The following is a 21,974-nucleotide window of genomic DNA, read 5'->3' on the forward strand; positions in this document are numbered from 1 at the left end:
TTGACGATCTGCTTCTACTCTGTGCTGTACTCCACTCAATTTATTTTGGGCTTAACTACACTGCTTGTAATGACTGCTGTCTTCTTATACATGTACCACCTAATAGGATTTAGTTTTATTTTGTGTATGTGTGAGTTAAGTTTAGTTTTGTCCTCTAAATTGGCCATCCCATTCAACAGTACAATGAATGTCAATGTTTGTATTGCTGTCTTTTTAAAATTTTACTGGAAAATAATAAACATAATTTTTTTTAAATTAGGAAGGAAAGTGGAAACAGCATCGTAGTCATTCTCATTGTTGCATGTGCTGCATTTACCAAGTGTCTCATGGTGGAGATACAACAAATGCGCTCCTTGAGTGAAGGGGTGGGACTAGGTCTGTGTGGAAAGCGGCATAGAGTGAGGGGAGAAAGATGTTTCAATTATCGGAGTAAACTATACAAATTAACATCACACAAGGCGTATCACATTTAACAAGCAAAACCTTCAAAATACCGTTATAGAAGGTAAAGCAAAAACCCATACCGGTCCGTGCATCAATTCTGGTATACCGGCCAGACTACAGGTGACCGTATGCACTGTTTGTTTGCCAACTCGTAGAAGAAGACAATGGAGATGGCCTCATTGGCATTGCCCATGCTCTCATAGGTCTATAATGGGACAGATGCAATGATGCAATGTCTAAGTAAGGGATCATCAACTAGATTCAGACGCGGCCCATTTTTTTTTTTTTCTATTTAAAAATAAAAATAAAAATTATTGAGTGGATGGTCGGGGAGCCGGAACATGGTTACAAATAATTTGTAGACCGCAAGAAGTCCACACGGATATAGTATTTGACTAAAACCTAATCATTTCAAACCTTGCTTACATTTGTTTATGATCACGTGTCTCGCTATGCGTGGAAATACGCGTGAACATATTTCCTAGTTTAAAATCGATACAAATCGAGCTGATTTCCCAATGTTAATTTTTTTTATAAAAAAATTGTCCAACAATGAAAATGCAACAACAAAAAAATAGAATGGGGATAAAACCACCTGGGGGAAGCCAGTTGGGGAACAGACTTTAAAATTTGAACCTTTATTTAATTTAAGTCTATGGACTGTACTGACCAATCATGCCTTTATGCCAGAATAGGGGTTAGGGGTCAAGGGTAATGGGTTGATCAGTGATCTACCAGAGGACGGGACAGTAGAACCCAGGGAACTATTCAAAGTCTTGAAAAGGTTTCAGATTTTGCTTGCGAGCATGTTTTTATCGATATGAACTTGGTTTTGTTTGACCGACTGAATGAGAATGTACAAAAAGTTTTATGTTTACTCTGTAAATCCAGCCACACTTTGATTGAACAGACCCTAACTGTTCCATTTTCAAATCATGGAGGACCAGAAGGGGAAATTGAATATCCCCCAAAAACAACTCTCCAACATGACCATACTTTGTTTTATTTGTTAAATACGTTATATTGAGATGTAGGTATGTCTATGCTGTAGATCACATTGAGACACTTTGTGATTGAATAGTGACCAGAACTGTAAGAGCAAGAACACGTACTGAAAAAAACATACATAAATGCACAATCACTAAAATGTCCTGCGTTTCTATCATTATTGGTTTGAATGCAATGTCGTACATTGGAAGGTTTGTTTTGCTGTGGTAATATATGGAAGCGAAGTATATGGTATAAACGGGTTAAATATGTATCTTGGAGGTGAGAGAACTTTCCCCAAAAGACATGTACAGGAATCGATCTACGTACACGTTATGACGGTGGCGAGAACGCTGCTCATTGGTTGAACCGGGACCCTGTGCGCCTGACAGTTCGGCTGCAGACAGCCTGTCAAACCCAGCGCATAGGTCATGTAGGCTCAACCGTTACGGGACTGATCGAATCGGGCGGTACCGAAGGAATTATTATCCAGCACAACGATACAGCATTTGTTTCACCATGGACTCATTCAGACGGTTTCAGGATGACGACTATAAAAACTGGATTAAAACGACCATGGGTCTGAATTGTCTTAAAACGCGACTAGGGGGATTCCTGGAACACGAAACCGAAACGTACCACGATCACCTCCGTAACAAAGTGAACGCAAACAAAGGCGATCTATGTACAACACAATGTAACCTGAAGAAATGGATGCCCAGGCCAAAGCAGGTGATTAAAATATGTGAGTTAAAATGTAACTCGCATGATATCTGAGTTTCCGTCCCTAATATGTTCTGCCCATGCACGGATGTCATAGGCTACAACTGTTGTTTTATGGAATTACTGTTGTGATTGTAATATAAAACAAACCGTTTGAATTCGAGAACCAAATTCTTATTATTGCAAACCAAAATAATCATATTGAGGGCAAAACATTAACCCAAAAGTATTGAGAGGAAAAATAAATAATTTTGCAAGAAAATATTTTTTTAAAGGCAAGAACAAGTGACTTGTAAATTAATGGATTTTTTTCTTCTTCAGTAAGCACGTTTCCATCCACAGTTTGTATGGAGTGAAGTCATACCGTATAAAATAAATCGCACAGTTGTGATAGAAACAGGAAGTTTCGGTACAATTTTATAAATGCCGACAGAACGTGTTTGTTCGACATGGTGGGATCTCTGTTGGTAAAATGAATTATGCGAGAAATGGCGGTGGAAACGCCTTTATGCGTAAATGTTGAAATAATAGCCATCCTACTGAAGTAAACGTGGAGTCACGTGATGATATGTCGTGTGGTCCTTCCACTACGACTCGGGGAAACTACAGTTTATTAGGCTACAGATGAAAATGTAATGATCTTCACAGGGTGGTGAAAGTGCTCGGTGATCGTGATGCGTATTTCAAATATATATCGAGGGTTCGATTCTGGTGACTTGACGATCGATGCTTGACTGCCTTTTGACAAAAACACATTCTCGGGTTTATCCATAATAATCTCACTGATCAACCCCTGATCCCTAACCCCCTGTAGACTAGTCTACCCGGGGTTGCCATGTCTGCGGCTTTCTGTAAGTTGTTGTAACCTGTTGCTGCAGATGATCAGGCAGTGAGCAGACTGTTACTGAGTGAGTGGTGGGGATGGCTGGAAGGGTGTGTGTGTGTGTTATTTACAGCACTGGTTGAGAGCGCTGCTGCTGAGTCATTGAGACAGCAGCACGCACACGTCGTGACAACTTTTTACCAGTTACCAGTTGTAGGTAGGCTATTTAGATTGTCATCATGGAGACACCTACAACCCTTTTCCATAAAACCTATTCATGCGCTATAACTGATATAACAACGACTGGAATACGACTTTAGGCTCACTAGTATGCTGTAGGAAAATTCGCTCAGAGGTGGTTTAACGTAAACTGCATTTGAAAGTCGACTTTTCTTATGGAAAACTTTATCAAGCAAAGGGTTTTACGCATGCTTAGTTCTTGGGTCTCGAGCACTTGAAATGGAATTTATAGATGCTTCTGTTACTGGAATAAGTCCACAATAAAACTGACATTAAATTTGGAGAATGATACATTTGCATTTGTTGGCCATCATGTAGTCTATTAATTTCGATGCAATTGTAGGCTACTGTAGCTTACCGTTTGATACACTATACACATAAAAGTATTTATAGTATGTGGACACCCCTTCAAATGAGTGGATTTGGCTATTTCAGCCACACCCGTTGCTGACAGGTGTATAAAATCGAGCACACAGCCATGCAATCTCCATAGACAAACATTGGCAGTATAATGGCCTTACTGAAGAGCTCAGTGACTTCCAATGTGGCGCTGTCATAGGATGCCACCTTTCCAACAAGTCAGTTCGTCACATTTCTGCCCTGGTAGAGCTGCCCCGGGCAACTGTAAGTGCTCTTATTGTGAAGTGGAAACATCTAGGAGCAACAACGGTGCTGGGAGCGCGTAGCACACAAAAATGGTCAGTCCTCAGTTGCAACAATTACTACAGAGTTCCAAACTGCCTCTGGAAACAACATCAGCACAATAACTGTTAGTCGGGAGCTTCATGATGTGGGTTTCCATGGCTGAGCAGCCTCACACAAGCCTATGATCACCATGCTCAAGCTAAGCTTTGGCTGTAGTGGTGTAAAGCTCGCTGCCATTGGACTCAGGGGCAGTGGAAACGTGTTCTCTGGAGGGATGAATCACGCTTCACCATCTGGCAGTCCCACAAATGAATCAGGGTTTGGCGTAAGCCAGGAGAACAATACCTGTCTGACTGCATAGTGCCAACTGTAAAGTTTTGTGGAGGAGGAATAATGTTGTGGGGCTGTTTTTCATGGTTCGGGCTGGGCCTCTTAGTTCCAGTGAAGGGAAATCTTAACGCTAAAGCATAAATTGACATTCTAGACGATTCTGTATTTCCAACTTTGTGGCAACAGTTTGGGGAAGGTCCTTTCCTGTTTCAGCATGACAATGCCCCTGTGCACAAAGCGATGTCCATACTGAAATGGTTTGTCGAACTGTGTGGAAGAACTTGACTGGCCTTCGGAGCTCTAACCTCAACCCCATCGAACAACTTTGAGATAAATTGGAACGCCGAATCCCAGCCAGGCCTAATCGCCCAACATCAGTGCCCGACCTCACACATGTTCTTGTGGCTGAATGGAAGCAAGTCCCCGCAGCAATGTTCCAACATCTAATGGAATGTGTTTCCAGAAGAGTGGAGGCTGTTATAGCAGCAATGGGGGCACAAACTCCATATTGATGCCCATGATTTTGGAATGAGATGTTCAACGTGATATCACCGAAGTCATTGCAAATCAATTTGGGCCACTTGTGTAGTCTACCTGGAGCTGACAAATAGATTTTAATAAATGGCCTACAACTTAAATTTGTTGTTGTAGCCTTGTGTTATTAGGCAATTATTAATGGCCGTGTTAGGCTAATTCAATTAGAAATGATCAATTGTTATCATGGTGACAGCTCTATCGCAAATGTATCATTCTCCACATTTAATGTCAGTTTCATTGTGGATGTTGGCCTATCAGGGCCTATAGGCCACCTGCATCTAGCTCAGCAAACCATGGCAAAGTTGAATTGCAATTATAAATCCAGATTTTAGTCAGTAGCCTATGCCTATTGAAATAACGAGTCAATCTCACAAACAGGCCATTTTATAACTGTTTGTAATCTTAACATCTAACACAATGGCACAATTGCCAGAAAATAGCCTAGCATTCTTAATTTGAAGTTCGTTCAAGTGTTTCTTTTTTCAGAGATTTCGAGATCCTCTGTCCAACTTTCATCCCTCTAACTCTCCTGTCGGATTTATCAAGTTATGTGCACAAGGGATTTAATTACAATTATAAAGTGAATGCTGATTGGTTGAAAGCTGTGGTATATCAGACCGTGTACCACGGTATGACAACAAAAAAAATTATACTGTTCTAAATATGTTTAACCAGTTTATAATAGAAATAAGGCACTTCAGGTGTTTGTGGTATATGGCCATTATACTCCGGCTAAGGGCTGTGTCCTAAGAACAGCCCTTAGTCGTGAAATATTGGCAATGTACCTCACCTCCTCTGGCCTTATTGCTTAATCATAGCAGTCAAAACAAGTTAAATCGACATCCATTGATGGAAAATGATCTGGCAAATTTAATAAGGGCGAATTAGCCTTTCTCTTGCGACATATTCTTAAACTCACAATAATTATTATTTTGATGGAAAACTGAAGTTTGCTTCTTAGCTTACATCGTTACAAATTCCGCAGATATTCCTTCTTAATTCGCTCTAACATTATAGAAAAAAGGGTTTATTGGATAAATGTGGCAACTGTTCTTCTGCTGCGAAAAAAACCTGAAACATTTTTGGGCTAGTTTTCAGGCCTGGTAAGTGGGTTGAGGTGTCATTGGGCTAGAAATTTGAACTTGACCTGGCAACCCTGAGCCTATCCTACTCATAGCCTACTCCCCTGTATCTGCCAGCTGTTGGCTAGAGCACATGTGCTAAAACCAGACTAGGCACATTTGCTATTTAATTTTTGTGAAGAACTATGGGTAGAGTAGAAAATACAATGGAAACACACTGAACTTTATATTTTTATTCAGTACATGAAAACTTGAGGGAAAAGGTCAGCCTTACCCAGTGATCCAGTTTGTTTACATCCAAGGCTATGTAGACCTCGGTATGTTAGATATAGCTACCATGCAACCCAGATAACTTGCTAGATACTTGTTTGTTACTCTATAAAGTAGCTTGATTGCTAATTCCCGAATTCAGGGGATACAATACACATCTAAATTATCTTCAGTCCCTAACTATGTAAGGTAGCTAACAGGTTAAGAAGCTAGCTAGCAAGTTGATTCACACATGACTGTGGTCATTTGTAGGTAGCTGCAGTGCAACAAGACCAAAGTCAAAACCAACTTTTTCTAAACACCTCAATCTACACGTATATGGCCAGTGACAATAGCTCCTTATGTACTTATCAAATTTGAAGAGCCATAGTAATAAACATAATTGTCACGTATACTCCCTCTCCGGCCTCTAGGTCATCAGGCTGCTGATTAACCCCCACACCTGTCACCGTCGTCAAGCGCACCCGCGCCTCATGACACTCACCTGGACTCCATCACCTCCTTGATTAGCTTCCCTATATCTGTCACTCCCCTTGGTTCTCTCCTCGGGTGTTATCGACTCTGTTTTCACGTCGGCGCGTTTTGTGTTTCGCGGTTATTGTTTTGTTTATTTATTGAAACACACACTCCCTGTACTTGCTTCCCGACTCAGCGCACTCGTTACAATAATCTTTGAGTTAGTCCTTGGCGAGACAGTTGAGAAAGCTGTTACTTGACTCAATACTGTTAAAGCTGCAAGACATGGGCATTACCACAGAGTTTTTCTTGACTAATGTCGACTGGAAAATCAGAGGCATAAAGCAGATAAGTGTTTAATTACAGTAGTTGATTGATTTGTCATGTCCACGCCACCGCAATCAGTCTGCACAATTAACCATCACAAATTATTTTATTAAGGACATACCCCTTACTGTACATTTAGACCTGTGATAGACACATTGCCCTTAGAAGAATGTTCGAGAAATGTACAATTTCCACAAAGTGTTCAACTCATTTTCCTTGATAAATGGTTTCCAACATATGATTGTCAGAACTTAACTAAAGAGCAAGAACATCTCTGCATTGTAATTGTATTTGCAGGATACCTTATTGAACATGTGGCTGGTAACACATTGGTACTGTAAACTGGACTGAACACAGTTCAGCGATAAGTCTGCCCTACTCATTCTCATCTGTACAGTTAGAAGTGTTTGTAGTATTGTTGGGAACGAAGTGATGTTCCTCTTCGGCTTCTCCCAGCTACGGAGGCAGATCATCAGCCCAACTACCTGTGGAAAAGGAACAGGAATTAAGCAAAAAGGTTAACATGGGTGGAAACTTAAACACAGATTCTTAAAGTACAACTAACGCACAAGTCATAATTCCATTTTGTATTTTTTATTATTGTTCACGGTAACTGTACGCTCCGGTTTTGTCAATGTTGTCACAACCAACTATATATTCATTATGTTTACTCAAGTATGGTCTGATTGTAGTTCAATTGGGTGTTATAGCACAGGTAGGGATGACAATTTAAACACTGCTGCCCTTCAGGGCCAGGAATGAGGGACATTGAACTCGTGCACACTTTTGTAGAAAGGGTGAAGAATCAGGACACAAGCCGACCCTCTCTCCTTAAGCCGAAGTACGCATTCATACAATCTCCCTCTTGACCGAAGCCCTTTACACTCGTACCCGTATGTATACGGGTTGAAAATGGCAGATATGGACGTTGATAAGCACGTAAATTGGAAGGCAGTGGCTGTACAGTAACATGCTACACAAGACGTCAGAGCTCAAGGGCCTCCAGTTCATAGCGCTGTATTGGGTTTTGACTGACAGCCGTTAGGAACTTGAGCAGCACGCACAGCCCAAAAAAGGTTGCCCCATTCCTCCCGCTAATTGGCCAACTTTTGCAAATGATTTTGTGTGTCTGAGTGAGGGGAAATGCCTTAAGTTACGAGGACTCTATGGATTTTGAAAGATGTGACGTTGAGGATTTATAATAAATACCACTTTGATGCCATACGAGCAAGCCAAACAACCGGTGAATCCAAATGTACACTTCACATTTCCACATCATAAACCTCATGTCATATACAGTGTCAGTGTTTATCATCGCTATGTTTGATGTACAGTTACAAGATGACATGACGTCATACCCTGGGGCTGTCCTGAACACAATGAGCCTATGCTTGCTGTGTTGTGAAGAACATTTACAGTGAACCACACATCTGAATGCACTCACGACTTCATTCCATGCGCACCAAAATTACCATCTGCTTCTCTGAATTGCCTAGTGAAAGCCTAACACTGTAAGGCCTTTATTTTATTTTTTTAGCGAGTCATGTTGGCAATAGAACCCCACATTTTCCAACAATATTCTTGTCATGTCACTGAATGTATTTAGAGTATTTTCAGATTTTGATACCAAAAAAAAAAGTACAGTAAGTGTAAAATGCACGTAAAGTCTTGGATTCAGTCTTGACAGGTGAAGCGTCATGTCCTCACCTTTTAGTCTAATCATTTCCCCATGATCTCCAAACGGTTCCCTTTGAATTGCTACCATGGCAATGCTTTGCTTACCTTATTTCTCATGTAATAAACATTTAAATGTTTCCACCATATTTGTAAATAAATTCATAAAAAATCCTACAATGTGATTTTCTGGATTTTTTTCTCTCATTTTGTCTGTCATAGTTGAAGTGTACCTATGATGAAAATTACAGGCCTCTCTCATCTTTTTAAGTGGGAGAACTTGCACAATTGGTGGCTGACTAAATACTTTTTTGCCCCACTGTACCTCCTCCCTCTAAACCCCGCCTACCCGGAATGAACATGCCAAAACTTTGCAAACCCAAAAAAGGCAGTGAAGCAAAGGGCCGGAAAATGTAACCAAATAGAGTTTAAAAAAATTGCAGTCAGAGGTGTTTAATCGCAATTGCGTAATCATTGAACCTTTTTCCCAGATTATATATATTTTTTAATTCATTTACAATTAGTTTTTACCTTTCAAAATGATTTTCTTGCAATACTATCTATTTTGCTCTCAATACTTTTGGGTTAATGTTTGCATTCAATATTATTATTTGTGTTTGCAATACAAAAAAAAATCTCATTCGAAAGGTTATCTTGATGTTAAAAACACAAAAGTAATTCTATGGTTGTTCCTGTGTAAGGTTCCTCAAGTGTGTGAAGTGTGCGAGCCATGGAGAGATGAGATCTGGGCCAACCATTCATTTAAAGGCGGACAGGTCTACTGGAATAACTCCAAGCCGTACCTGTGGCCTACGAAGAAATGGGAGGTAGCCAAGGTAAAGTACCGACATCTGGAGTAATGCTCTTCCTGTTATTATCATAAGTGTGTTACATCCTGCCCTGGTAGTTGGAATGTCATTGTGTGTGTGTGTGTGTGTGTGTGTGTGTGTGTGTGTTTAGGTCTACATGCCCCGTGGAAATATGGACCACACCGCTGTGGACCAATTTGACATCTCAGCCTTCCTCAATCTCATGACCCAATGCAGCTACTTTGCCAAGTTTGTGAAGTCCAAAACTCTTATCACACAGGTAAACTTTCTCACACTCACAAATGTGCACATTTACCTGTGTATAAGTATGACGGTGTGTATGTGTGCAGGTGACCAACGTGAGGAACCAGGTGATGCACTCGGCTGACTTCCGGGTGGAGAAGAGGGAGTTAGAATCTTACCTAGGGCGAATCAAAGACCTGGGCCAGGCTCTGAAAACACACTACCCCAAATTCAGTGAGCTGACAGAGGAGATCGAACAGGTGAGTGTGCTATTAAGTCCATACCTCACTTTTACATTGGGAACCTGACCGGTATCTTTGTCCCAGCTCCAGAATACAGACTTCAGTTTTATCATGAGCTGTGTTGGGAAGAAGATTGTACTTGCGGCAGATAAGATCCCAGAGAGCATGCTGAAACTCCAGAACTTTCTGAGTCTGGAACAACAGATACTGAAGGAAAAGTTGGAGTGTCTGTCCCAACGCTATGAAGAGGACAGAGAGACAGCCCTTACTGTAAGACGCACACAAACACACACACACACGTCATGTTATTCTATCCTCATGGGGACCTACAATGTATTTCCATTCAAAATCCTTTTTTCCCCCCTAAATTTAACCCATAACCCTAAACCTAACTTATAACTCTAAACCTAACCCTAATTCTAACTCTAAACCTAACCCTAATTCTAACTCTAATTGTAACCCTAAGCTTAAAATAGCCTTTGTCCTCATGGGGACCTGGGAAATGTAAGTCCCCACACACACACACACACACACACACACACACACACACACTCAGACATCCTCACTGTAAGGCACCTCAAATGTTTGTGTGTGTGTGTACCCCCAGCTGGAGGAGTTGCAGTGTGTGAGGGTGTTTCTGGAGGGGAACAATGACCTGCAGAAGAGCCTGGCGCCACAGTGGGAGAGACTGACAGAGGTGCAGGAAAGAGTGGACACACTCACCTTCAGAGTGGACACACTGGAGATGAACACACGCACACACGGTGAGTGAGGAAGAGGAACATAGAGAGAGAGATGGATTCAACCCCACTCAGAGCATTTGTTTTCCAGAGAGAGAGCAGGGCTGTATTCATTAGTCAAATTCCATTGCAAAAGGTTTTGTCTGTTGCAAAAAGATTTAACGTAAACCGTTTACACTAAGAAACAAACAAGCAAACAGAGTAAACGGAACCAAACGGGAAGGGACCTACCTTAATTTGTCCAATAGAAACGCTCATTTTTCATTTGGAGTAAACGGTTTCCATTGCAAAAAGTTTTGTAACAGACTAAACGTTTTGCAACAGAATACAACTAATGAATACACCCCAGGTAGAGAGAGAGACAGATAGTAGAGAGACAGATAATGGAGTTACTGAGGAATCCAGCCCTACTCAGAGAGAGAGACTTGAGAGTTAAAATTACTTAAAAAATTCACATTTTTATTTAACCTTTATTTAACTAGGCAGTTAACAACAATTTTTTATTTACAATGGCGGCCTTCCCCGGCCAAACCCTAACCCGACGACGCTGGGCAATTGTGTGCCGCCAGGTGTGATACAGCCTGGAATCGAACCAGGGTCTGTAGTGACGCCTCTAGAACTGAGATGCAGTGCCTTAGACGGCAAATTAATCTAGTGTACAACTTTAAGTGTTCACCACATTTACATAATTTCACACAGACAGACTTTACCATGAACAGAGGAAAAATATTGACCTATGGCAGCTGTGTGTTTTTCAGATCCTGAGTTCAGTACTGACATCCTCAAATATAAGAACCATCTGTATGAGGAGGCCAGGAGGCAAGGGTGGCCTGAGCCTGTCTTCTCAGAGATAAAGGAAGCCCTCGGTAGGTCAGAACCTTATCCCTAGCTTTGGGCCTGGTGTTCTTCCTTAACATGCCCAAAATGTCGCCCATAACTGTCATCCTGGCTACGTTACATGGTCAGGAAAAACTCCTGGCCCTTATCCAATTCTGTGATGTAAAGAAGATGTCTTATGCTGGGTTGTTTTATGATATTATATGGAATAGCTTTATAATATCAGGAAACGGCTCTATAAAAATGTGTCGATTATAAATAAATAATTTTATTATTATGTGAAAACGTTGGAGATGCATGCAGCTGTGTCTCTGTGAAGACTGACCCTCTGGCTTCTCTCAAAATGGGTTTGTCCAGGTTACAGGGGTCGTGTGCAGGTGAGAGGGCAGACATTTGAAGGTGTTCAGGTGTGCCCAAAGTCGAAGACAGCGCACCAGGAAGTGGCTAAACTGGCCCTGAGCCAGCTAGCCAAGGACTGTGCTAGCCTGAGTGAGCTAGCCAATGACACAGAGGAGGGGGAGGCATCAAGTAGCCAGACGGACCAACCACAAAGCCTCTCATGCACAGGTGCTGTATTCCTCAGCCAATCAAATGTATGGTACGAGTAAAAAATATTGTGTCAATAGTATCTGTTAAAACATAATATCACCATGTTTTGTTTCTCAAATGACCAATAGTCCTAAATTGGTATCAGTGTCTGATTGATTAACCTCTACCATGTAACTCTGTCTTTAGGCCCCGTGTTCTTTGGTAGTGTCACTGTGGTCCTTAAAACTGACATCACCTCTGGAGAGGGGCATTCTGGAATGACAGAGGCTGTTCAGTCTGCCTACAAGAAACTAGCTCTCCTGTTGGATCTACCAGAATCAGGTTAAAGACCCCTACAGTACAGTAATGTACATCTACCTTTACTGTTTTCACTTATGTCCATCAAAAAGCTTGTGGTCATGGAAACTCTTCTCTTGTACCTCAGCTTCCTCCTATAAGGATGTGGTCCTGGAGCACTGTCATACGCGGGATGTCCCACCCCCAGAGGAGGCTGTCCAATCGGATGCAGAGGAGAAGACCTACCAATGCACTCTTCGATTCACTGGACCAATCACCTTCTATGTCCCAGGTAACACCACATTCAGTAGGACGTATGGATACTTTACAATGTTATGTTTCATGGTGTATTGAATGTAAATATATTGTGTGTATGTCACGTGTATATAGATATATACTGTAAGTATTATATAATGTTTAAAATATGTTTTCTGGTTCACTCCAGAGGGTTCCAGCAAAAAGAAACAGGCATGTCAGCAGGCAGCTAAAGTGGCCCTCCAGCGGCTGTCCGGGGTCCTCGGCAGTAAGGAAGTGATGGGAGGGAACTACGTGAGCACCCTAAAAGAGCTGCTGGAGGCTCAGACCCCACAACTGGACAAGCCTGCGTATGATGTCACAGACAGAGGAAGGGGAGCGGGGGAGGTCACTGAGAGGGGGGAGTGGAGGAACGTGGAGGGCTGACAAGTGGGGGGGATAGGCAAGAAGGAGAAAGGAGTGGGGTCAAGCGAAGATGAGGGCTGCCCTCAACTCCCACCAGCTCCCATGATACATAGCGTGCAGCCCCCCGAGAGTCAGGTGGTCCCAGTGTCACTCATGGAAACCTTGGTTACTATGGACCCCATGGCTACCACAGTCACCATGGTTGCCATGCATACCACAGCCCCCATAAATACCACAATTACCATGGAGACCCAGGGGGGAGTGGCCTCAGAGTCAGACCCCCGCCAAGCCACGCCCACCCTCCCAGAGGAGAGCAGCGTCTCTTCAGGTACACAGAATCGCATTAAAACTCACAGCTTTATTGTCCAGTTCATATTAACAGACAACGTTGTACCAAGAAGAAACAAGAACAACAAATAAGACAACAGTCAACACTGTTAAAAGAACACACTTTAAAAGAAGTGTGAAATTGAAGTCGATGAAAACGAGAACGTATGAAAAAGGGTGAGGTCCTTTTATCTGTCCTCCATTTTTCAGATGGCCGGGGGTTCGTTATGTGTGTGGCGGTACGTGTGCAGAAGGACCTTGACCCACACGAGGCCTCCTCTCGAGAGGAGGCGCTACAGGCAGCCTACTGCAGTCTGCTCCAGGGCCTGTCCCTGGGTCCGCCGCCTACAGCAGGTACACTACACACTTTAGATATGGGGGGACAACTTCATCCTACTTAATTGGTTAGTGGGTGTTGTTGTGACTCAGCCTGAACTCAGTGCTGCCCTTGCAGGTGGTGAGAAGCAGAGTGTGTTGGAGTTCTTCAGACGGGCAAAGTGTGACCCCCCAGTGGAGGACTGTGTAACAACAATGGAGGGAAAGCACAGATGCACTCTAAGAATCGTAGGCGAGCTCACCTTCCACAGCACAGGTAACTTTTTTTTATATACACAAATGTCATCACAATGGCACATTTGATGAGAGGTAAACATTGGTTATAAAGGGTAATTGCAGTTTTTCCAGGACATGAAATGATCGATGTCTCACAATCACCTGTAACCCCCTCACCTCTCTCTCTCTCTCTCTCTCTCTCTCTTTCTCTTTTTCTCTCTCTTTCTCTCTTTCTCTCTCTTTCTCTCTCTCTAAGAGGCGGCCCCCAAAAAGCAGCAGGCAGAGCATTGCGCAGCTAAGGAGGCCCTGAGGCGTCTGAGTGGGGTTTTGGGCGGAGACATCGGCAGAGCGGGTCCAAACTACAAGGGTAAACTCCAGGAGTTGCTGGTCAAGCATGGAGGAGGAGCCAAGCCAGAGTACAAAAATATTGAGGCTAACAAGATCAGAACAGGAGCCGGTTAGTCTGGATCTCTTTCTATCTCCCCATAGCTGCAGGTCAGGTGATGGGAAACTGCTGCTGCTGGCTCTAAAAACTAACACAGCACTTATTCCATTATTAATACATTATCTTCTCTCTGTATCTTTCTCTATGTCTATGTCTGCCGCTCTCTCTCTCTCTCTCTCCTGACTTCTATCTATCTCATGCTCTCTCTCCCCACAGCTGCAAGTCAGATGACCGGGGAAACTGCTGCTGTTGGCACTACTCTACAGGGTGACAAGTTGTCAATTACCACGGAGACAACACCTGACGATTCCGGCCCGCCTTCGTCTAAGAGATCTGCAGGGGGAGAGATGGAAGGTGACTGTCCTCTCTTTGTTACTCTGCTCAAAGAACCGGAAAATGTCCTTTTTCAAGGAAAAGAATCAGAACCGGGAACAAAACTGGTCTATACTGTTCCGGAACAGAACAGTTATTTTAAAAGCAACCGTTTAATAACGCTCTTTTATATTCCAGACCAAAACATTTTCAGTCCCACAAAGAAAGCAACAAAGCACCTACGCAAAGCACTCCCTCTGTCATTCAGAAACATCCTCCAGTGTCTGCCTGCCAGCTGAACATCTTTGTGTGTGTGTGTGTGTGTAGGCTACCTGCCCTTCCCCCTCCGAAGAATAGCTGTAGCCTACTGACGTTACAAGCATGATTCAGAAGATGGAGAGAGAGATTTTGAATTAGAGAAGAATGGATTAACTTCTTGGGGATACTATAGTTATCACATTTCACATTGTATTTATTAACTACAAAAATACCGGTGACGGTCTGCACACACAAGCATGTCAGCTAGCTATCTCCAGCTATCTCCAGCTATCTCCAGCTATCTCCAGCTATCTCCAGCTATCTCCAGTTCAACGTTAAGCCAACTCTGAAGTTAAAGGACATTCAAAGTTCCTCCATAAAAGCCACTTCTCCGTAGGTGTAATACCGCGGGCCTAATTCAGATAATGCATGTTATATCAAGATGCCCAGCGCTTCAAGGCAAGCTTCCTCCTCCACCCTCACCCGCTCTCTCCCCACTCGGAAAATGTCAATTGCATCTCACGGCCCTAGACTTGTCTTTCCATCACACAAGTAAACAACTCCCTGTACTATAGCTTGCCCGCCCCATAGCAAGCTGCTTTATCCGCACTGCATGATTGGTGAAGTCATTTAATGTTTTTTAAATAGAGATTTAAAAAGGAACCGAAAGGAACGATATTAGCCAGTACTTTTTTGGGGTCCGAACCAGTTCAGAACTGTATTTATCTGGTCGGAAAAGTGGGACGGAACAAAGAAAACGGTGGTTCAAAATGAAACGATTGGAAAATAATTTAGGTTCCTACCCCTGGACCTACCCTCTTTCTGAATCATTCTAAGCCTCAATATCAGTCAATTAGCAGTAACCTTTTACTCAGTACCTTTTACTTAGCGCGTATGTGTGTGTTTCAGAAATCCGGCGGTGTCTGGCACTGTGGAGTCTGCAGCCCCCGTGTGTGGTGTGTGAGGATGTGTCTGTGGAGCAGTTGTGTAAGTGGATGGTGGAGGTCCGACTAGACCGCCACGCCTTCTGGAACCAGACCCTGTTCAGCTCTAAGAAAGAGGCTATCCGCTGGTCCTGCCACAGCCTGGGTACAGCAGGGGATATCTTCCAGCCTGGCACCGGTGAGCAATCAACCAATCAATCAATCAATTAATATGCCAGAGCTGAGCCACAGATCGTTATTTTAAAAAAAATGTTTCAAACACCACTCCTCAGTAAATGGTTACACTACATAATACCTATCTCACCATCCCTCCTTATCTTCCTCCTCTCCCGTCTTCACACCCCTTCTCTCTCTCTCTCGCTCTTCCTCTCCTCCCGTCTCTCGCTCTCTCTCTCCTTCTCTCTGTAGACGAGAGTAAGTCCACAGCGGTGGTGAAGGCTTTTTTCCTGCAGCGGTCGTTCCCGTTGCCTGTGGAGGAAGTAGCAGAACCAGAGAAGGGCAGGTTCTGCTGCAATCTCAAAGACATCACCTGTGTCTTCACCTACCGTGGAGAGGGTATATAAAGACCATGATTAGTAGGAATGGATTTATTTGTCACATACCGTGCATTCGGAAAGTATTCAGACCCCTTCCCTTTTACCAACATTTTGTTACGTTTCAGCCGTATTCTAAAAAGGATTCAATCAAATAAAATCCTCAATCTCCACACAATACCCCACAATGACGAAGCTAAAACAGGCTTTTAGAAATGTTTGCTAATTTAATTTAAAAACAGAAATACCTTATTTAGATAAGTATTCAGACCCTTTGCTATGAGACTCGAAATTGAGCTCAGTTGCATCCTGTTTCCATTGATCATCCTTGAGATGTTTCTACAACTTGATTGTAGTCCACCTGTTGTAAATTCAATTGATGGGACATAATTTGGAACACCTGTCTATATTAGGTCCCACAGTTTTGCATGTCAGAGCAAAAACCAGGTCATGAGGTCGAAGGAATTGTCCCTAGAGCTCCGAGACCGTATTGTGTCGAGGCACAGATCTGGGGAAGGGTACCAAAAAATTACTGCAGCATTGAAGGTCCCCAAGAACACAGTGGCCTCCATCATTCTTAAATGGCAGAAGTTTGGAACCACTAAGACTCATCCTTGAGCTGGCCGCCTAGCCAAACTGAGCAATCGGGTGAGAAGGGCCTTGGTCAGTGAAGTGACCAAGAACCCAATGGTCACTCTGAAAGTGTTCCAGAGTTCCTCTGTGGAGATGGGAGAACCTTCCAGAAGGACAACCATCTCTGCAGCACCACCAATCAGACCTTTATGGTAGAGTTGCCAGATGGAAGCCACTCCTCAGTAAAAGGCACATGGCAGCCTGCTTGGAGTTTGCCAAAAGGCACCTAAAGGACACTCAGACCATGAGAAACAAGATTCTCTGGTCTGATGAAACCAAGATTGAAGACTTTGTCCTGAATGCCCAAGCGTCATATCTGGAGGAAACCTGGCACCATCCCTTTGGTGAAGCATGGAGGTGGCAGCATCATGCTGTGGGGATGTTTTTCAGCGGCAGGGACTGGGAAACCAGTTAGGATCGAGGGAAAGATAAACGGAGTAAAGTACAGAGAGATCCTTGAAAACCTTCTCCAGAGTGCTCAGGATATCAGACTGAGGCGAATGTTCCCCTTCCAACAGGACAATGACCCTAAGCAGACAGCCAAGACAACACAGGAGTGGTTTCTGTACAAGTCTCTGTATGTCCTTAAGTGGCCCAGCCAGAGCCCGGACTTGAACCCGATCGAACATCTCTGGAGAAACGTGAAAATAGCTGTGCAGCGACGCTCCCCATCCAACCTGACAGCACTTGAGAGGATCTGCGGAGAAGAATGGGAGAAACTCTCCAAATACAGGTGGGCCAAGCTTGTAGCGTCATACCCAAGAAGACTCAAGGCTGTAATCTCTGGAAAAGGTGCTTTAAAGTACTGAGTAAAGTTTCTGAAATCTTATGTAATTGTCTTATTTCCATTTTATTTTATACATATTTAAATATTTCTGTAAACCTGTTTTTGCTTTGTCATTATGGGGTATTGTGGGTAGATTGATGAGGGAATAAAACTATTCAATCCATTTTAGGACATCACGTAACAACGTGGGGAATAAATCAAGGGGTCTGAATACTTTCCGAATGCACTGTATGAGAGCGTAGTGCAGGATAATGTTAGTAAATGAATGTACTGACTGAACTGTATCACATTGCTAAAGGCAGATTTGATTGACAGGTTCCAGTGAGGCTGCAGCATGTCAGTCGGCCTACCAGAGGGCGCTGTCTCGTCTTGCTCCTTTCATTGGCTACTGTGGTCCTGTGGCCCCACCTAGCAGCACTGAGGATGCGAAGCAAAGGCTCAGCACTCTGTTGGAGGGGACAGCCCTTACATCTGTGAACTCTGCCCTTTCAGAAACTCAGTACAGAATCTCCGCCCAGCTTAGGTTCTCGGGGTAAAGACTGATAACAATCTATATAACTTTCATTTCTAAATATCAATAAATTTGAATAGTCCCTCAGTGGTTTGTTTTTTTACATGTTGAAAATGTGTATTTTGAGTGAACTCTGTCTTTACCACACAATTCTATAATGGACTTGTTTGTAGTGAGTAGGAGTAACTGCCTGATGGTGGTGCATGATTGTGATCGCGATTGGCAGGTACAGCATGGAGACTGAAGGACAGGACAGTAGGAAAGCTACCAGAGCCCAACTCAGCCAGCGCTTACTGGGCCTACTTGGGGAGGATGAGATGGGTCAGTACCTCACACACACACACACACACACACACACACACACACACACACATATACACACACGTTGATATTGTGAATCCCTCCACAGACTCCACAGCCTCGGTGAGGAACGTTCTAGATGAGTGGTTTGCGAAGAAAGGTCTGGAGAAACCTGGATTTGAGTACACTAATGACAAGTTTGGGACAAAAGTCACCTTCTCTGCCCCTCTCATCTGCTCCTACAAAGGTAGGCTTCTGACACACTCACACATTTACGTTTCAGTGATTTAGCAGATGCTCTTATCCAGAGGGACTTACAGTAGTAAATGCATATATTTTCATACTGGTCCCCTGTAGGGGACACACACGCTCTCGCTCTCAGGCTATTTTCTGATTGGCTGTTCTCTCTGTCCTTCTGAAGAGTGGCAAGCCAGCCGGGAGAAAGCTAAGAAGAAATTAATCGATGAACTGCAGAGGCGGGTCAAATACTTTTGTGATGGAAGCACCAACTGAGGGCCCACTGACCAATCATAAAAGATAGTTTTACTTACCCTTGGCTCCTGCATGAAACAACAAAATGTCCTCTATTTCCCAGTCTGGATCTCTCTCTTCTAAGTTTTCCCTCTTTCTTTTCCTCTGTGTTTCATGCGGCTAGTGGTGTTGGTGACAGATGTGTCTGTCTGTAATAGTATGGCTTTAATACTGTATAGAATTCACTCTTTGCATGCACTGTTTTTACCACCAGGCCCTGATATGAAATGATCCTACATTTAGCAGCTCTTATTTTTTACTCTGTCTAGTAACATAATGAATGTACTTCTGTGTATTACATTTTAATCTGTAACAATTACCGAAGTATTTTAATACTAAATGAAAAGGCTCCTCTCTGATAATAAAAAAAATACCTTCCACTACTTTGAATGATGTACTTGTCTGTCTCACCTGTCTCTGAAATGACTGGTCTTACTGGTGTGAACAAGGGGTTAACGGGGAACACTGGTGTAACCGTTCCGCTGTCACTGGCCAAAGTATTTTGTATGGTTGGCTGAGTGTGAGTAATGTCGGGCGAATTGTGTGGAATCCTGGAGTGGGTTGGTTGAAACATTATACACCAGCATGCTGAGGTTTCAGCCCCGATATAACAACTCTAATGTCGTTGGTCTCAACATCTTATGAAGAGTGTGACGACTAGTCAATAAACATATATTTTTTAAATGGCATCACTTCATCTTCATTTACCTTTCCGTCTTAACTACACATTTGCCGAAATCATTTTTTGACTAATGTTAAAAGTCATGATGGTCGATGCTTTCAGCAGAAACAGACATGTAATACTTCACCCAGTAGGCACCAGAGCTCCTCTTAACCACACTACCACAGGAAACATTGATGTGCTCGTTGAATGAGGGTATAGAGCCAGAAACCACTTCCAAACACATTGCATGGCCAAGACAGTCTCTCCGTACCACATCCTGAAATAAATGACTCAACTCTTTGCAGCAAGAGTTGTTTCGGTCGCTCTCTCACTGTAGCTCTGGTACCGGTATGTTGGTGCTTGATTAGCCTCATCCCAATTTAGACACTTCTAGACAGGCCAGTGGAGTCCGGTGTCAGGAATACCGTTCTGCTATTTATTGTTATTTCTGCACCAGCACCTAATAATGTAACTGTCTATGAACATATTATTACACATACCATCTGATGCCAGGCCGGCGGTGCTACTGCACTCTGACCTGGGTGTGTTGACATCCTGTTCAGGCTGACAGTCCGTTTCGCATGAGATGCAGGCAGTTAAGGCACACAGAGAGTGAAACAGAGAGAGGGAAGGGTGTGTGTGTGGGGGGATGAAGTGAAGTGGATATATATTATGTGTCTGGTGGTAGATGGGGAGGGAGACCATAATAGCGTGGCTATATTCTCATACCAAGGTTGAGAGAGAATGAAGTCAAATAAGAACATGGATCTTAAATATTCCTGAAAGGAAACTCCTCTCCCTTTTTTATAAATAGATCCTCACCTGGCTGTGATGTGTGTAGTGGTGCTATGTGTGTGTACTACTAGACAGCCACTTTAGGCTCGAGGCCTCTAAATTTGACACATCCCCCAACCTCCACCACCCCTAAACAGATGCTTGAGCTGCGGTAGGCCCATCTCTCGCATAGCATCTGAATGCGTTGGATCTGTTTCTCTTTCCAAAACCACTTGTGTGTCTCTCTTTGGTCAGCCGCTGCTATGTCCCAAGCCTATAGCGCACTGAGCACCTCGCTCCGCTGTCTGACCCGCCGCGAAGTCTGTCTTTATATACAGGGAATAATTATGCTGTTATGACAGGGGGAAAACTCAAGTGGTTTAATATGTAAGAAGCTTCCAAACAATCATTTGAAATAACCTAGTAAATAAAGAAAACTAAGCCATATTTTTGGTCATTGTCTCCCATGTTCAGTGGCGACCCGTCTTTCAGGGCTGTTAATAAAGCTGCATACAAACATGGTCTCTTTTTTGTTTTCTTGAGTGAGGAGCTCTATAATGCAGGTGTTTCAGCCTAGCTCAAGTGCTTTCTGCGATGGTTGGGCAAGGCAAGCCAGCAGAAAATACAGAGCGTTGCGCCGTGATTGGCTCAGTGTTCTGTCACTCGTGGGGACAGTAGGTCACCGCCAAGTCTAAGGGTAGAGCTCTAAAATTCTAGCCCCTTGGGTGCTGCCATAGAGTTACATTAGAAGTGCCCATCCAAGAAGGCTCAAGGTCATTGGCCACAGATAAAATGACAAGTCAAATCACGTTATCTCCACAGTATCTAAAAAGCTTGGACACACCTATTCATTCAAGGGTTTTCATTTATTTGTACTATTTTCTATATTGTAGAATAATAGTGAAGACATCAAAACTATGAAATAACACATATGGAATCATGTAGTAACCAAAAAAAATGTTAAACAAATCAAAATATTTTATACCTGAGATTCTTCAAAGTAGCCAACCTTTGCACACTCTTGGCATGGTCTATACTCATCTCACTACAATACTCTAAGAAGTATTGCAGTGAGATGAGTAGTAATACCTAATTAGAACTAAAAAAGCACTTTCAGAATGAGTGGATAGTGTTTTCAACATTTGAGTGTGTTTTAATGTCACCCAGTTTGTCTCACCTTTTGATTTACATGACCCTACTGAAACTGAGTGTAAACTCATCCTCTCTCTGGTTCAGGACACCGTACGTCCACCGTTTCAGAATGAATCTGAAGGATGGAGGATTCAGGTGAGTCACTCTGTATTATTCTGAGAACATGAATAAATAGGATTTCAAAAGTATTCATTTAAAAACATGGAAAATAAACTCTTACTCCTCCCTACACACACGCGCCATTACCTCCCATGTTATAGCAGTCCGTGTAAAGGCCTTGGTTGTCAGTGTTATGAGCTGTGCATTTGTGAAAGTAACTGCACTTCATTAACAATCAACAAGTACACAAAGTAGCAT

The 21,974-nt window shown here is 43.0% G+C and overlaps 2 protein-coding genes across 3 annotated transcripts; both read left to right on the forward strand.

The window, feature by feature from the left end:
* Nucleotides 1–1,813: 1,813 nt before the first annotated feature.
* On the forward strand, nt 1,814–13,049 carry LOC112227342. 2 transcript variants are annotated; one of them, XM_042307862.1, is made up of 11 exons: nt 1,814–2,176; nt 9,240–9,374; nt 9,499–9,627; nt 9,698–9,850; nt 9,917–10,102; nt 10,440–10,596; nt 11,331–11,438; nt 11,767–11,976; nt 12,145–12,279; nt 12,383–12,526; nt 12,680–13,049. In XM_042307862.1, exons 3-11 carry the CDS (start codon nt 9,505–9,507, stop codon nt 12,913–12,915), a joined length of 1,452 nt encoding a protein of 483 aa, XP_042163796.1. In that variant the 5' UTR covers nt 1,814–2,176; nt 9,240–9,374; nt 9,499–9,504; the 3' UTR covers nt 12,916–13,049. The 2 variants fall into 2 exon arrangements, with proteins under 2 accessions (XP_042163796.1, XP_024247996.2); XM_024392228.2 differs by having other exon boundaries at nt 1,814–2,163.
* Nucleotides 12,927–19,410, forward strand: LOC112226686. Its single transcript, XM_024391168.2, has 11 exons — nt 12,927–13,222; nt 13,432–13,575; nt 13,676–13,813; nt 14,030–14,230; nt 14,435–14,572; nt 15,698–15,910; nt 16,141–16,287; nt 18,001–18,217; nt 18,423–18,517; nt 18,606–18,743; nt 18,918–19,410. The coding sequence occupies exons 1-11, from the start codon at nt 12,997–12,999 to the stop codon at nt 19,007–19,009; spliced, it is 1,749 nt and encodes a 582-aa protein (XP_024246936.1). The 5' UTR covers nt 12,927–12,996; the 3' UTR covers nt 19,010–19,410.
* The last annotated feature ends 2,564 nt before the right edge of the window (nt 19,411–21,974 follow it).

This window comes from Oncorhynchus tshawytscha, linkage group LG28 (genome assembly GCF_018296145.1).
Source record: "Oncorhynchus tshawytscha isolate Ot180627B linkage group LG28, Otsh_v2.0, whole genome shotgun sequence".
NCBI lineage: Eukaryota > Metazoa > Chordata > Actinopteri > Salmoniformes > Salmonidae > Oncorhynchus > Oncorhynchus tshawytscha.